The sequence below is a fragment of the Balearica regulorum genome, chromosome 5 (genome assembly GCF_011004875.1).
Source record: "Balearica regulorum gibbericeps isolate bBalReg1 chromosome 5, bBalReg1.pri, whole genome shotgun sequence".
NCBI lineage: Eukaryota > Metazoa > Chordata > Aves > Gruiformes > Gruidae > Balearica > Balearica regulorum.
Window position 1 is genome coordinate 33,519,275 of NC_046188.1, and position 18,651 is coordinate 33,537,925.

At 35.3% G+C, this 18,651-nt stretch overlaps 1 protein-coding gene across 1 annotated transcript in view; it reads right to left on the reverse strand.

The window, feature by feature from the left end:
- Positions 1–18,651, reverse strand: part of DPH6 (diphthamine biosynthesis 6) — a 221,488-nt gene that overhangs the window by 138,533 nt on the left and 64,304 nt on the right. The window contains exons 6-8 of the mRNA XM_075754099.1: positions 16,547–16,608; positions 8,442–8,536; positions 1,788–1,875 (exon numbers count right to left, since the gene is read on the reverse strand). Coding sequence (XP_075610214.1) covers positions 1,788–1,875; positions 8,442–8,536; positions 16,547–16,608 — 245 coding nt within the window. The remainder of the gene's footprint in view (positions 1–1,787; positions 1,876–8,441; positions 8,537–16,546; positions 16,609–18,651) is intronic.

Sequence of the window (18,651 nt, forward strand, 5' to 3'; positions counted from 1 at the left end):
GTAACAAGTTATGCTCTGAAAGACTGACTGGTTCTCCATATTTATAACTTCTTGCAAACCTAGCTTATTTTATCATGACATAAAATAATTCATAGCCAAAATATTATAATGCTTTTCCTTATGAGGCAACCACTGCAGAAAATAGACTATTTTCCTTTTAACTATACAAGACATTAGTTTATATACCAAAATCCAGGACAAGCCTCTGTAAACCTTACCCCTTTGAGAGTGTGACAGCTTTGTCTACAAAGAATTTGAAATATGATTTACTACAACGCTGCTTGAAACTGTGAGGCTTTAACCAAATCTAAAACATCTACATAAGAAGGGGAAAAGAGCTTCTGAACAGATAAAAGTAAAATCTTGATTCTTATATAAAATGTTATGCATTTTAATACGATTTTTTGCCTGATTTATGTAAAGCTTTGTGTTTTTCATTTTCCCTAGCCTGTCACATTGTAGTGATGTATGGTGCATTTTAGCATCAAGTTTGCCATGAGCAATAAAGTCAGTGCCCCCAAAGAAATATTAATATATTATCTCTCTTCCCCACCATGCCCCGCTCCCAAATTTTCCTTTATTCAGCCTATTTGGTTTTGCTTCACATAGTTAGTTGATATCCTTTTCACAGTCTCCCACACAAATATTTAATGTTTTATTTTTGAAAGAAATCCCAAAGTAGAAATTGACAGGATGAAATACAATTTACTTTCCAAGGCAAGAATGAGGCCATCATGGAAGAAAAATGTGCAGGTATTTTATCCATTTGGAACAATAAAATTAAAGAAGGGCGGGGGGGGGGAAAGGCATGATCTATTGAAAGAAATTGGGGAAATGTAGTTGCTCAAGAGACATGAAATGTAAAACACCAATATAATAACATTCTATAACAATCCCTGCACCTAGAAGATGTTCAGTGACCTCCAAAGTGTAGAAAGAAGTAGGAAGGCCTATAAGAAGATGACTGCAATAGTAGTAGGAAGATCATGAGGCAGTCTCTTCAACAAAATAAAGCACTTACAGATGTTCAGGAGGAAAAAAAAAATCATTTAACCCACAAAATAATGAAAAGAAAAATAGAAAAGTGCAGACAAATACTAAGAAAAATAACTTCTGGTTTGCCTTTTTTAGCCCTGCTCACATAAAAGTCTGAATATTTAAACCACTGGAGTTCCTATTCCTGTTCTGGTGTTTCCATGGAATCACAAGGTAAGAGACTGAACCCCAGTGAACTACTAATGATTCCCTTAAGATCTTTGACCAGGATAATCTCCTCTACCTGATTTGAAGTCATTCATTAGATGTATCTTTCATATGGAAAAGATAAAACAAAACCCAGTACATGTAAAACTCCAGCACCTGCAGGTCAGCAAGTTTTTAAATCATCCACTTTACATCAGAAACGGCAAAAAGAGATGCCACCTCCCGGCAAATCATCACCATTTGTACCGTTCCCTAGCACAGCTGTGTTCTGTGGTGTGGCTAGCTGGACTACACAGGTTACACGTGTGCCTGACTGAACCACGTTGGCCAAGCACCTTGAGGTTTCAAGATGAAAAATGCTCCACAAATAATACTACCTCCGTTCATTCATTTGACACAAGGTAGCATTTGTGTTGAGTTTTGCCTTATGGCAAGTTCTGAAATTCAACTAAACTTGTACACCGTTATTTGAAAGTACACCCACATGAGAATATGTGGCTTCACTCCAAACTGTGACAAAGCAACATAAAACCAGAAAGCATACATACAGATTTAAAGGAAGATGACATTTGCAATCTACTTGCCTTATTCTCCAGGTGTAATTTTAAAAAGTGAAGGTAGGCCACAGGTGCAAATGCATCAGCTGAATGCACAACAACCTTGGCTGAATCTCTGAAATACAAAATTATTAGCATCAAATATTAGTATATAATTTTACATATAAACAATAATCACTGTGTAACACAGACTCCAAGGTAACTCACTGAAAATATATTTATTTCTTATTTAGTTTTTATACCAATGAATAAAAAATAGTTTGCTATATATAATCGTATGTTGAACACCATATTATCTTCACAAATTTTTAATTTTCAAAAGGAATAAACTATACTCCCACACCAGTACTGAGAGATTCAGTTAGCTGTAGTGTATGAAAGCTTAAATGACATTCTGTTTTACATCCTAGAGACTGATATGTAAAGCAATCTTCTAATTTCATCAACAGGAGATTTTTTAAAAGTTCATTCTTCTTGATTAATGCTCCAGGGATTAGTTCTTGAGGTTTTAACAACATAAAATATTTCACGCTGAGAAACTGACTGATTTGACCATCTTGCATCTGATATTGAAGACTACTAGACACAACTTTTTAATGCCAAATGTGTTGGTAACAATGATAAACTTCCTGTGTGCTGATTCAAATTAGTTAATTTTAGTTTTCATTTTTACAGACACAATCTGTCACACTTTGATTCACAAGAGGCAGTATCTGTTATATCCATCTGCATGGTTTTACTACTTAAGAAAAAGGTAGCTCTAGGAAACAAACATCAGAAGGTGAGAAACTCAAAGAAAACATAAGAGAAACTCAGACGCAGTACAAGAAAATCTGAAAATTGTTATAAGTAAGGCTAAGGACACACAGATAATTTTCTTGAAACCACAGTGCCCTTGATAACTTCACAGTATTCAATGAGATGAGACAGATAGATTTCTAGTGATGCCATATAAAACCCATGCAAATGGGAAACAGTTGAAGTCTTGGCCAGATTCCACTGACTTAATGAAAGTGTAAAATTAACAGAAATATCTGTTCTATAAAATGTGGTTTGGGATTTAAAATAAAAAAGCTCCTAAGATAATCATCATCACTACACTGCACAATAAAGATAAATACCATTAGCATAAGAAACTCCACTTGCCTTTCAGTAAACTTTTAAAGTAATTTGATAAATAAGCCTTCAGCTTCATTCTTGAAAGTTATTATCAAGGTTCCTTATATTTAAAATATCACTTATTCCTTTAAGATATCTTAAAGATAGTCCCTTAAGATTAACGTCATTCTTTTCAAAAGATCATGGTGTCTTATAACAGAACTAGGTAGAAAATAACTTTGGAAATCTTTAATAACAGGAATACATAATTAGAAATAATAAAAACCAGACACCAAGACTCTAGTAGGACCTAGTACCTGGGTATCCTCAGGGTCTGAGGATATTCTCAAAAAAACATTTCTTGCTTGCTGTTCAAGTCCTACATGGGCAAGTCTGGTACTTTTCAGTGAAGCATCAACTACTTAAAACTAAATTAACAGAAAAGCTCATACCAGAAAAGAAAAATGAACATTTATGGTTATTAAATGTATGTGTCTGTTGAATTTAAAGAATAGCTAGTAACTTTAAGAAATATATTTAACTCCAAAGTAAAAGAAGCAGTTCTACTTGTATCCCTGTATGTTCCAATTCACTAGTACAGCAGAAGAGGTGCTAAGTATTGAGACCTACACTAACTGTTGAAGAACTTCAGAATTTTTGAGTACTTAACTGTTGCACAAGAAGTATCACAAATATTAAGAGATATTTCTTCTTGGTATGAAGTACATTCTTATGACATACAGCTAACACATGGGTATTTGATGGGTAGTTCAATATGCCAGTATTTCTCAGCTGACGGGTCACAATAGGTAGATCATGTGGTGCCGAAAATAGTATTGCAATACGTAAGAAAGTATTTTTTTCCTACTTCATTTTCTGTCAGCCTCTCCACACATACATTATTGCTCTAACTGATAAAATTTACAGTCTTATTCAATAGTAAATGTAACAAATAGGTGGAAAGCAGAACAGTTTTGCTTGCATCCAATTATGAGTCAACAATTAAAGAAAGATAGGAAGTCCTAAACTTAGATGTCACATCCAGTTTAGGAAATTGTAAAAAAAAGCCACTTAAACCCACATGAAAAGTGGAGATTAAAATGAAAAACAGAGATTTGAGAGACCCTGATAATTATATAAAGGCCACTTCATGCTGCAATTCTGAATTTTGCGTAGGAACGTGACTACATAAGGTGATTCATGTTTGATTATGATGGAAACACAGGAATTTTGCTGAAGAACATTTTCAGAAGACTCTGGAAAATAATGAAAAACTGTCCCAATTATCTATTTTTTGAAATTATAATCATCTCTCGAGTCTCCTTGAAGATCTAGGAAATATCTAATCATTTTAAAAATTCAGTATCATTTTCACAGGACAAATATAACAAGTTAGAGCAAGTCTGAGAGTACAATCAGTGCTCTCAGTACATCGTTATCTTTTCATGTTTACAGATGTGCTTTTAACTCCAAACCTAGAATTACAAACCTAAACGCAGAGCTAATGGTATGGTATATAAATGCAAAATTATACTTCCCAAATATTTCAAATATGCCAATTTACCTGAAAAAAACAAACTATTCTGTTTTCCATAAATAAAAATGGGCCTTTACCATAAGAGTAGATATTAGATGGCATTCACATAGATGAGAAATACATCTTTATGATTTGAAGAGGTGTCAATCAATTGCACTTTAAATACCAATGTAAGAAGGACAGGCAATGCTTGGTACCTCTCAGATACTGAGCATAAGAAAGCTGACAACTGGATTACAGTAGTCTACCTGGGAAAATCAGATAAAACCCCATCTGACTCTTGGTTGAACATTTTGATTGCAAAATCTTGCTTTCATTGTTGAATCTTGTTTATTTTCAAATATTTCACTCAATCTGCCATGCTTCCTTTGTGAGGCATATTTTTAATGAAGATTGAGAAGAATGGCAAGAATTCAACTGAAAATTCAAAAGCAAAATTCACCATACAGTTTTATATTAATGAGAGTCCCACACAAGTAACACATCAAGGCTATATTTTTCTTTGCCTATTAGCAACCCTGGTGGTGCCTCTGTGATAATACATTTTAAAATGTATTTTAAAATGCACATGCTGTGCAGCAGCTGTGAGAGGAGTGAGAAAAATATAGGAGAAACAGCCCTGCAGACACCAAGGTCAGTGAAGGAGTGGGAGGAGGTCTCCAAGTGCCAGAGCAGAGGTTCCACACAGCCTATGGAAAAGACTGTGGCAAAGCAGGTTTCCCCCTGCAGCCCATGGTGGACCACATCAGAGCAGATATCCACGCTGCAGCCTGTGGAGGACCCCATGCTGGACCAGGCTACTGGAAGGAACTATGGCCAGTGGAGAGGATCCCATGCAGAAGCAGATTTTCTGACAGTAGCTGTGACCCACACTGGAGCAGTCTGTTCCTGAAGGACTGCATCCCATGGAAAGGACCTGCACTGGAGCAGTTCTTGAAGAACTGCCCTGTGGGAAAGACCCACGCAGGAGCAGTTCATGAAGGACTGTAGTCCATGGAACAGACCCAGGCTGGAGCAGGGGAAAAGTGTGAAGGAGCAGCAGAGATGCAGTGTTATGAACGGATCACAATCCTGATTGCCCATCCCCTTGCACTTCTCAGTGGGGAGGAGGTAGAAGAGTCAGGAACAAAGGAGTGAAGTTAAGCCTGGGATGAACGGGCGTGGAAAGAAGGTGGTTTTAGTTTTGTCTTTGTTTCCTACTCTATTTTTTTAATAATAATAAAATTAATAAATAAAATATTATAAATTATTTTAATAAATAAATTAAATTAATTTCCCTGAAGTTGAGTCTGGTTTGCCCATGACAGTAATTGGTAAGCCATCACTCTGTCCTTATCTTGACCTACAAGCTTTTTCACTTTATTTTCTCCCCGTCTTGCTGAGGAGGGGGAGTGAGAGCAGCTTGGTGGGCACATGGCAGCCAGCCAAGGTTAATCCATCACACTTGTTTTGTAGGCAAAAATAATCTTCAATGTCTTCCTCAGAAACTTTCTCTAGGAAGATGTCTTGGATGAGTTCACGAATTTAGAGACCTTGAAAATCCTGACAGGTTTTAACCTCTAAATTGTAATTCTTAGAACTCCATTTAGTTTTTAAAAATTATATCAGGATATGTACCAGAATCATGGCTATCTAAACATTTGGAAACTATACTAGCATACTTAACAACATGATTATGAAGTCTGTTTAGATTCAGTGTATATGAAAAGCAATAACGAAAAGAATGAAAAGCACAAAATAAACAAACTTGTTACTTATTTAATAACAAAGAAACTACAGAATATTTTTCATAAGAAGTTCATTAAGTAATAGATTTCACATGGTTGCCCCCTCAAAAAGCATGTCTTTATGACATGAATAATGTCAGAGCTAAGCAGGGCTAATCAAGCCAGAGACACACAATGCCAGTGTAGCTATTCAGTTTCCATTACAGAAATGTATATTTAGAACTAGTTGAGTAACTGTTTAAGAGTCTGCTGTGCCATATATTTATTATTAAATACCCACTGATTTATATATTTGCCTTTTCTTGTATTTTTCATGCATTTATTGTTACTTTTTATTATTATTTGGAGTGTCGCCAATAGAAATAAAGACAACTCAGACCACCTCTGATTTAGCTTTTCCTAGTTGCCTGAATGGTCATTAAACCACTGATATCAAGAAATACATTTAAAATATATTATAAGATATTCCTACTTAAGCTGGTATTTGGTTGATGCCAAACAAAGGGCATCATGTACTTCTCTAAAAGTGTTCCTAAAATTCTATGCAAAAAAAAAAAAAACCAACAACCCAAAATCTCTCTCCACACTCCACCTACCAAGAATTTCTCACAAGATTTGACACAGTTTTGTCTAATCTATCTATCCAAAGAGTGCTTTGATATGGAGCACTGGGAAATTATGTATCCAATTCAAATGAACTCCCAGATTTAATCTGTAACATAAGAAGCCTCCAAAGAAAGAATGTAAATAATCAGCCAAACACACTTAAGTGTAAAAACTGATACAAGTCCACATAATCTGTCAGTTAAAATCTAGCTACCCTTCTTCTGAAGTATACTTTTGGTTGCAAGTGTTGCAATATAAACACTGAATAGGCCACATTTATCTGGTAATGGAGAGTATTACTCTAACAAAGTTTCACAAAATTATGCCTCTGACACTTACTTGAATTGGTAAGAATTTTTCAGTTTAATAGAAATCACATCAGACTTTAAAGGCAAAAATAAATCGTGTTCTAGCAATGATTTCACAAGATTTCCTTTTTGCTAGAAAAGGTGGAACTGATTCTATCTGACAGAATATTGGGGAGTTTTGTCCTTTGTCCCCAAGTTTATTTGTGATAAGAAGTACCCAGGCATGATACACATTTTATTCTAACTTCCTGCTTAACTTTCCAACTTCTACTAGTCAGCAGGTTGGCTCACAACCTACGGCTTCTACCTCGCAGCTGGTTCCCCTCAGAGAATCTTTTCCAAGAGTCTCACTTCCTGGCCCACACATTCTTAATTCCATCCATGAACTTAAATCCAGTTTAAAGAATCTACATGTTACTTTCTGAATCTTCTTACTAAAAAATTCCACAGCTTTCCTGCATGGAGGTATCTCCAGACTCAAATTATCTACTTTTTCAGTTCACTCCAAAGGACTTATCTTCCAGTCGACCGACAGTTCAGCAGCCATCTGCCAGAGTAGCTGCCATCCCCTTTACCAATTTGTCTGTTGCTCCTCTTCTCCCAAATGCCATGCAATGAAACAGAGTTAACAGCTCTGTTAACAAATAGATCTTCATCATGAAAGCCTTAATCATGTCTATATTCTCCATAATCTTGACCTTCCCTAAGATGACTGAGTATCACCAGTACATGATTACTAGTCTGTTTACTTGGCTAAGAAAAGGAACAGCAGTCAAAACATCTCACTTGAAGCAAGCAGGCTTAGCTATTTAACAGACTAATAAGAAACTTGCATCAAGACACAAATATTTTCCATATCCCACTACACAGATTTTAGCAATTTATGTCAAAGGAATAAACTACTCAGCGTAAATGAGATGGATTCATGCAAAGTTTGTATTTAAAATATCCCTAATAATTGAAGAAAAATGTTTACCGTTATCATTCTAAGCTGCTAAGCTTAAAACACGCACACATGCACACACATACACACAGCTAATGGAACCCACAGGCTACTGATGTGGCAGTTTATCAAATGTAGCTGTAATGAAAGATAAATATTACAGGCAATTCGCACTTCATGAAAGGATAAAAGTGTCAGTGTGTAGGTACCAGTTTTACTGCAGGCCATAATCAGCAAGTAAACGAAAGTGCAAATGTCTAAAAAGTTTATAGCCCTCTATGAAGGCCTCGTCTTGTCAGGTATTGATTTAGGTTTTCAGAGAACTTTGCCAGTGTTAAACAAAGTGAGTGTTTGTGAACTTAGAGGACATGTTTTACCTCTGCCAACAAAAGTTGCCTCAAGCTAAATGTGAATATGTTCCCATTGCTTTAATACAAGGAAATGGAAGAAACTGTTTCTTACACAACTATTTTCTTCTTAAATAGAGGGCAGTCCAGAGTGAATGTTTCATATTCTCCACCTTCTCCGCAAACATGGACTCCATATTTCTCAGAAAGCTAACACAAAAGGGAAATTAAAATATGTAAGTATTACATTAAGGCAGTCTATTAAATATATTTTGCTGAAAATTTCAGTGTGCACTTTCTAAAAGACTACCAATTAAAAGGCTGAAAAACCCCAAATATCATACAGAGGGGTCTTGATTTCTTTGTATACGTACTATAATCATATAAAAATTACCAATGTGTTACATTTCAAGAAGAACTGGCACTGTAACATTCAGATAAATGAATGAATTCCTAGTCCTTCTTCCCCAGTGGACATGAAAGGTTGTTCAGATTCCCATATTTATCTATCTTTCTTTAGCACAGATAGTTCAGTTCTGTGAGAAACTTGTACTACAAATGAACGCAAGAAGTAGCACTTCGCATAGCAGTATACCCTGAACACAATTTTTGGCGACAGATTCAACAACTGCATTCTATATTTTGGTAAATATTTGTTCTTTCAAAAAATTCTCACAAATAGAACCAACAAGAGTTTTCTAAGTCAAAAGCAAAAAGCTAAAGCAAGATCTAAAGAGGTAGTAACTTGCTGTTTCCCTTATAAATTGTACGGAATAGACTTTCTAAATTAACATATACATTTAAGAATATTCCTGAAGCGCTGGATATTGCACTAAAACACGTAACTACATAAACCAATACATTCAAAATAAGAGACGTGACTATTTGAATTATTCCCCCCTTTAGAAATGAGCAGCTGTGCAGCAGGAACCAAAGTCCTTTTGCTGGAGTAAGGAGCACACAACTGCTGAATAGTTCACTGTAATTCTGTATTAATGTACTGTACTGATAGATGGTAATCAAGCACCTGTACCATGCCCGAGCATGAGGACACTCGCCCTTCTCTGCAGGAGAAATTTGTCTCCTCATCAGCAGATTATATCACCTTCTAAAGTGTCCCAGCACTAGCTGCTTCAGGCCAAGTCCAGTCCAGGTTTTTTCACATTAAGCAAGCATTAACATTCTGCTTCAAGTAGTTCATGAGAAGCTGACCTGCAGTCCTCAACTCCATTGCTAACACCAATGTCACTACTGGGAGTATTTCTTTAACCCCCTTATGCTTTCCCTTAGAGGAACAGATGCCCACCCATGATGCTTCTGCAGTCAAAGTAGCAATACAGTTCTCCATAACATGCAGGATACAGTTAGCAAAGTCTGTCTCGGGGCTAGAAAATAATTTCAAATCTTTTGTCTATTCTTAGGCAAGCATGAGACTGGGTTATTTATACAATGTAGGTTCAATTTTTTATATAGTTACCAGAATATTTGTATAGCAGGTTCATATATTCAAATGATACTGTATTTTTATTGTTGAATGTATAGTTTGTGTTACTTTACAGTTTTCTTTCATAGGTTTTTGTTTTAAAACTTCAAAGAGTGTTTATGACTTCAGCCATCATCTTAGCTAAAAAGAAAATGATTCAAAATTAGGTGTGAAAGAAGAAATCCATGGAACTTAAATGTTTTCATAAAATCAAAGACCACATTTTAAATTTAAAATTCAGTTAGGTAAACAAAAGGCATGAATCCTCTTTAGCCTTTTTTTTTGGAGAAAAGTATAAATGTTCTGAGAAAACAATACCTTGGTAATGCTCTATGTGACTGTTTAGTTGTCTGGTGGTGTAAAATCTAAATCTTTTTTGGAACATATATTAAATCATTTTTCAATGTCTTGTTACGAGAGGCATTTTTCATTTTTCCTTTCACATTTTCTCTTAAAGAAAAGGAGCAGGAGAAAACCTTTAATCAAGTGCTCATTAAAAAATTACACTCCTGACATAAAAGAGAACTCCATCTGTCAACAATGGCAACAAGGTTTCTATAGGACAAATACATCAAGAATAATTAATGCTGATGCAACAAGAATGGACAACCTATAAAACAGTTAGTCAAAATCTTTTATTCTTCCTCTCATTGTAGCTTCCACTGCAAAAATCCCTAAACAAAACTATTAAAAATATAGAGAAAACCAGAAAAGATCTTTCTAACTGTAACCTTTCCACAGTGAATACCAGGCGTGACTGTTTACAAGTCACTTTCAAAATTGGTAGCTCTGCTTGTAACCATCAATGCTTAGAATAATTATTGGCAATTAACATCGAATACTCAAAAGATGTGAGACTATTTCCCATCTTTGTTGTGGGAAATCCTCATTTTCAATGTCACTGACTTCAAGATCATTCTTGACACCAATTATACAAGGTGCTAAAGGATTTTCAGTTCCCACTAATGTCAACAGGAACTGAGGATATTCAGCAGCTCATAGAACAGATCCTTAATGTTCATTTAACAAAGTCAGCAATATTTTTAAAATGTCATCAATGACACCAGAAATTTGCCTTTTAGTCATTTAGAATATTAACATTTTTGAAGACCAATTATTTTGTTTTGCAAGTTGGATGTTGTATTCAAACAATATGACAGCTTAGACTCTAATCTAAATTTTATGATTGCTAAATCTGCCTTCTAGTTCAGATAAGCCAGAAAACAGCAAATTTACAAATTACGCTTAACTAAAAATGCAATTCCAATTCAAAATCCAAAAGAAATATGATGAGAACATCTTCTAAACTATAGAAAATTCATCTTAACTCAAATACACAATGAGACACAAGGTATATAAATGATCAGCCCAAACACTACCCGAAGAACAGTCTCTTCCTACTTTGTGAATGAAACAGAGGATTAAAGCTGACTTTCTCATTTAAGTTTAGTAATCAAAGATAAAAGATATGTATCCAACTGCTCCCTATTTCAAGTGAAGACTTTGTTTCCAGACAGAAATTGTAACTCTTAGTAAATTCTCTATGATTACAGAAACACTCTTTGCATCAAGAAGTACTCATCAACTTCTAAGGCAAGCATACAAATGAGTAAACATTTTCTTATCGTCTATTAGCAGAGACAGAAGTACAGCCAATATTACCATAATATGCATTTACCATTCTATTCATAAATTCTAAGGAAAGTGCGAGCAGCCCCTGAGATCTGGCAAGTTGCCAACAAATTCTTCAGGGTAAAAGGCTTGGGCTCCTGGTATATGAGAAACAGTGGGACATGAAAGCAATTTAATAATTTAGCAATTATGTAGCAACCATTCGTCAATAATTAATCAAAGACCTTTCATTTAGAAAAAAGTAATAATTCAAGAACTTTCCTTGCCATAATGCCTGTGTCCTCAGCCAGTAAAATTCACCCCTGATAAAAGTATGGGTTGCAGATTATCATTGTACTCCTAAGTCCAACCTTCTGTATGTAAAGTCAGACAAAAATTGCAAAATTAAATCAAAGTTCTTCCCACTCAATATGCCACCATTTTTCTACTGCTACAGCAGCCAAATGACCTCACCTTTATGTCAGCAATTATCATTTCTATTGCACACATGAACTAAAATAAATCAGAAGACTGAAAATTTAGGTGACATTTTTCCAAAGTTAAATAATTCAGTGAATGAAATCAGGTCTGGATTGTGGGTTTGTTTTTTGGTGGGGTTTTTTTCAATTAACATTGACACTTATAGTGCCTCAACAAGAGATTTGCCTAAAAGGAAAATTATTACTTCATGCTTATTTCTTGTACATCCAAAAGACAAATTATAATAGGTACATTATAGTAATACAAGTTGATTTTATTGCTAGTTCCTTAAGATAAACTTTTAGTATAAAAAGAAGTAAGTAAGGTCCTAATTCCTGATCTGTAGCATCATAGAAATTGAACTTTGTGAATACATGCTAAGATGGAATGCAGGATATTCCCTACCAATCCCAAATTACCCATTTCATACATGTTGTGGTTCAACATCCAAGACCTTGTTATATTCAACATTGGCATTTTTCTGCGCACTGAACTAATGAAGATATAAACTGGTTTTCAACAAAACTGAAGAACACAGAGAACAATATTTAATTAATTTTAAACAGAACTGGAAAAATTGTCACAAACATGCACACCACACTAGGGAAAACGCTGTCATGAAAAATCCTGCACCTAGCTAAATAAACAACTATGTAAATAACATTAGATGTCAATAGAGAACCCAAAAGAAAATCCCACAAGAACAGGAAAAAGCATAAATTAGCAAAAAACAACAAGAACAACAAATTTCAAGGAATTTGTTGTAAAATTTGAAATAATTACTGGTTAGATAATACACCACAAGTCAAAGATACAAGAGTATCTAAAGCTGTGGTAGTTTGGGGGATGTGCAATGTTAAAAATGAATTTTATTATGGTGTTTGCTTTGATATGGTCAAAGTATTAAATTTTGTCTCTGCTCCTTACTGAAAACTGTGAACTCCTTGATCTCACATTCTGTCTACCACAACTTATGATGTTGAAGACTTCACTGGGTTGCAAAAGAGTATTTTTCACATCATAAACCTAAGCATTTCTCTTCAGTTTATAGTTAATGATTTGGTTTTATTAGGCCTTAAAGCCAACTAAGTATCCAGTAAAAACAATTTATTTGTACCAACTTTCACTTTCATAGCATGCATATGCACAAGAAACAGCTACAAGAACAAGTATCAGTTGTGTGGTCTCCCCTGCAATGGCCTGACAACCATTTCTAAGTAGGGTCAGAATGCCCTACAAGTTCTACACCTTTAGCTTTGCAGTCATTTATTATTGTATCAATAAAAGATAAAACCTGCAAATGTGGGGTTTAAGAAGTATTAAATCATGACAGTAAGAATTTCAGTGAAACCAAGTCAGAAAGAATCACTTCACTTGAGCCTTCATGTATCAGAAAGAATACTTTTAATTCCACAAAATACTAAGTACTTTTGGATTTCTTAGTTTATTTTTTAAAATGAATGATGGTGAAAGCAAATGGAAAAGAACACTTAAGCCTTATTTTAATCATATCCTATTAACATAACTAAAATTGCAATACTTGCTGCTACAGTTTCAAAGGAAGTCAAGACTACTGGTTCAACTGAGGTGAGTAGCTACCCATCTGCAGCCCCACTGAAGTTGCAACCTGAATTTTGGTAACAGAAGCTTTCTGTGAACGCAGGGGCTGTCCTTTACTTTTTTTGGCTTATTTAACTAGTCCCACATAAATATTAATTCATCCAAATGTGACCGACCAGTATGGAATTGATATTACATTAAACTTGATGCTTCTGTTAAATCAGTTCCATAGTAAATTGTTCATCGTTTCATGATTACAAAGTTTTATCCTTCCTTGGCTATCACTTACTAAGATTCTAAAGAAACAGCTTTGACAAACAGAAACATTGCTTAAGTGATCTGTAGCAACAAACTGGGGGAGGAGCACTTAAAAGTTTATCGTACTCTTAAACTACATATTATTTACCAATGACTCCAAAGATCTTCCAAACAACCTTTCTGGGGATTTATCAATCAGTAGCCTTTTCTACAGTCCACTCAGAACATGACTTCACATGTAAGTAAAGCTGCTTTTCCACAGTAATGTTTTCCTCTTGCACTATACAGTGTCAGAGCAGGGCTATGACACAATCGTGGAGTGCAACAAAGACTCCAGTCTGGCATGTTCACGCTATGCAAAGCCAACTTAGCAGTCAAGCTCCTGGAAGCTTCAGAAGTGGAGAACTGAAACTTGTGGACTCTGGTTCTCAGGGGCTTATTACCCGAGCCAAACAGCCATGTTAATACAGCTTCCAATTCAACGTTAGCTCAGTGTTCAATTATATTACCTAATCGAAAAGCTCACTGATGCTTGAAGTGATTATCCCATTCCCTCTTCCTTCCTTTTCCTGCAGAAATCCAATCTATACTTTTCATAAAGGATAAATCCACTCCCTCTTCTAACTATTCTTGGATCTTACAGATATCCCTAGATTTAGCAATTATTTACTGTTTTAAGCCTACGTTTATTATCACCCCAAGAAATAAAACATCTGTTAATGACACAATCTGAACAAATACTGTATATCTAGTCAATGTATACTTATTTTTGTGTATTCCTACTGTGTATCTCTGCCACTGCTTTTTTACCTGTACTACAAGTATTAGGAAGTTATTTATTTCTCTACTTCCCTTCCTTCCCTTTTTCTGGAGCAAGAGAAAACACTTCTCCTTCCCACCCCCTGGTATTCTTGAATTGTTGCTGTAGTTGAGATGGTCTAAAGATATAACTGAATCAAGACTTACAAAAAGAGATAACGAAGGGGATTTTTACATCATCTAGATTGCATGGGGCAGTGGGGAAAAGGTTTCCGGGCAAATTCTCCATCTGTGAAGCAGAAGCAACAAACTCCAAGCTAAGAACAGGCCAACAACAATCTCTTCAAGACTACTGGAATGTTATGGACCTTCATTCATCCTCTTCAGCTTTGCCAAGTACCAGTTATCCATCCTCTTCTCTCCAGTCATGTAAATGACTAACAAAATGAAGTTGAACTCAAGATACAATTCCTATTTAACTTTGCTGTCTTTCAGCAGCAAAAGAGATTTTTAAGGTTCCTAACAAATTCTGGTTACTCTTTCTTTCTCAAGTTTGCCATGCCTTAATTGTTCCCGAAAAACCACTTATGAAGCCAGGCTAAACCGTAACTATCCAGATTAACAACAAAAAGTATTTTTAGGAGATCGTTTTGAGCAAATTTAGACAGCTCACACTGATAAAAGGTACAGCAAGACTCTCTTAATAGCCAAACACACAAATAATTGTGGTTTTTAACAGGCTCGAGGACACGGAACTGTGGTAAACTGTCTTTGTCACAGACAATATATGTAAACACACTTTCAGAGCTGTTATTCTTAAGCTGTACTTAGCTTGATGTTTGATACTTCTACCTCAAACTTAAAAAAGACTTGTGTACAAAATCTGGTCTTTTTTTTTTCCTAGTTAAATATTTTTTCTTTAAATAATTCTATTAGCTCTGCCTACAGGCATTTTCCTGCTTTGAGGACTACATAACCCTTTGCACAGTATTAAGTACATCCTCTGGAATAAACCGCTGTGCTGGTTTTGGCTGGGATAGAGTTAATTTTCTTCATAGCATCTAGTATGGGGCTGTGTTTTGGATTTGTGCTGGAAACAGTGTTGATTGATAACACAGGGATGTTTCTGTGACTGCTGAGCAGTGCTTACACAGAGCCAAGGCCTTTTCTGCTCCTCACACCACCAGTGAGTAGGCTGGGGGTGCACAAGGACTTGAGAGGGGATGCAGCTGGGACAACTGACCCCAAATGACCAAAGGGATATTCCTTCTATATGGTGTCATGCTCAGCACATAAAGCTAGGGGAAGAAGGAAAGGAGAACGTTTGGAGTGATGGCATTTGTGTTCCCAAGTCACTGTTACACGTGATGGAGCCCTGCTTTCCTGGGGATGGCTGAACACCTGCCTGCCCATGGGAACTGGGGAATGAATTCCTTGTTTTGCTTTGCTTGTGCGTGTGGCTTTTGCTTTACCTATTAAACTGTCTTTGTCTCAACCCACGAGTTTTCTCACTTTTACCCTTCCGATTCTCTCCCCCATCTTGCCGGGGGAAGGGAGTGAGTGAGTGGCTGTGCGGTGCTCAGCTGCTGACTGGGGCTAAACCACAACAACCTTTTATTCCATTTTTGAAAGGCCCTACTTTATGCAGTCTGACAGTGTAAAAAGCAGTAGGAAACCTTCACATGGGGATATCTGTGGGGAAGTTCTCTATCACATATGATTTTGCCATTACCATTCCTTGCTGTGAAAGTCTCTAACTTGCACGCAATTATTTAGCTTTATTATATTGACATACAAGCTAGCGTTCTCTTAATACTGAGGTTTCTTGCCTTTAGTTTGTTTTAAAGATGCTGGCACCATTTGTAAACTACCTCCGGAAAGAATGTTTTTCATATTGAAAATACATATCAGAGGCTTATATTCTATATACAAAGATAAGCTTTGGGTTAGCACCTAATTTCTGGAAGTAATTAAGTAATTTTTGATTAAGTTAATTTTACTGAATTTCTGTTTATGTTACTTTTTAATTGCAACTTTACCTGTATGAGTATCCTTTAAGTAATACTCACCTCCAAAAGATAAGGCTCCATTTGATCCAGAGTTTTTCCTAGATGTTTATCTGGATCTAAACCTGGAAAAAGAAAAAAAAAAAAAGTGTAAAAGAATTTTTATAATAAAGTACTGTTATGGCATCAAGAAAGGCGCTTTTTTTTAATATATAGCATGTCTCCCTTAGAAACTAGTCCCACTGTATCTAAAATAATCTATATCCTAAGAAAATACACTTATTCAGAATTCCCTCTTTTTCCCTCTGGGCAACAGGTTTCCATGTTTCTGGAAGAATAAGGCCAATTACCTTTTCACTGTGTGTCAACTGGAAAAGCTGTTGTTTTCCTTTCTTAGAAATTTCACTAACTAGTGAAGTAAACATGCAGGTCCACGGCAATAAAAATACTACACAGATATTACTTCTTTGAGTCAGAAGTTATCTTTGTAAATGCCTATTGAATTAAAATACAAGTTAATTTTCTGCAAATTACTGGATGGGACACAGACTGTTTTTCATAATAAAAACTTTTTTGCTAAATCACGTTTTGTATGTGTGTGACCCACAGAAAAAAGGTAAGAATTAAAAAGGATGGAGATATAAAGAAAACTTACAGAATATCTTCAATGTTGTACCTTTTGATCCATCACAAAATATTCTGTATGACATCTACATTTTGATTTATTTTTCTTGGTAAAAAAGTAAGCTCCATTAACATTCAATAATGCCTTCAACTTGCCACTCTCTGTTTCTGTTTTAGTTTTTGACTTTATGATTTTGCCAACTCATGGCTGTCAAACACTCACTTCTCAGGAATAAATCCAATAATAGGTAGAAATCAGTACTGGGATAAATAGCATCCAGGAACAACTGTTTCAAGAGCTGACATCTTCTTCAACCAAATAAATATCCTAGTTGGAGCTGAGACTAAGTAGTCAAAAGTACATAAGAAAAAACAAAATGTTGACTTCTGAAAGTGTAGGAACACTGGAAAATGTTCGGTGATCACATTTTGTACTACTGTTAATTATTGTGGTTTGGGGGTTTTTTGTACTGATTGCAATACTTGTCTATTTTTTCCTACTCTACTGCTTTATACAATAATGGGTATCATTAAAGAGCTGCCACCAGAATGACTCAATTTAGAAGCAATTTCTGAAGTATGTACCTTGCAAAGCACTTTAGATCATTGATGATGAAAGCTGTTATATAAATGTATGGTACGCTATTATATAAAGTCATTGCTGAGTTCAAATAGCTGATATGCCTTTTAATTTTTACAATGATGGTCTTGGTATATTTAAATTCCTGTGAAACTAAAACAAGTTAGAGTGAATGAGATCTCAAAACATTAATAAAGTTTTTAAATATTTCATTAAAGCACATTAAAATTCCCTTACTATCTAGGGGAACACTTTAAAAACTGCTTAATAATTTAAATGAAAGAGGACTGAGGGTTTTCCTCCCTCTATTCCTTTTTGGTATTGGTTTATTGCTCTTTATTAACAGACTAAAAATCTGTGTTGCTAGATATAAGATAAAGATAATTTATGCTTGTGGAAATAATTTTTAAATATCCTAATTTCATTTAACCAGTTCCAATGATTCTGGCAATGTCTTCCAACTTATACCAGCTTAGCATTATGTCCTTGATTTTAATGGGACATGTATTAGGCTAAACAAGCATTTTCTCTTAAACGAGTAATAACGAGTACCATATTTCAGTATCCATTTCACACATTTACATTAACATTCTTCATTAACATAATGACTTTTCTAAGAAAAGCAACTCATCTCCTTGTTAAAAACAAATTGGCTTCCTTCAGATTTAGACCAATGGATACATTACAAACACGTGAGAAGGGAAAAAAGAACCAGACACGCTGACCTATTATTTCTTTCACAACTTCTCTTTGATATTAAGGAGGATATATCTACTGTTCTGCCCCCTAGTGAACACAAAACAATAATTTAAAAGAAACTATTACACAAATAGTATACACAATACAAATAAATTGCCTACATATGCACTATGGGTAAACCCTTTAGTAGTATCTATCTCACACCTACACTAAATTCTGTGAAAGTGTAATGTACCCTTTCTGTCTCTCTAGCTTGTCTGTCTTT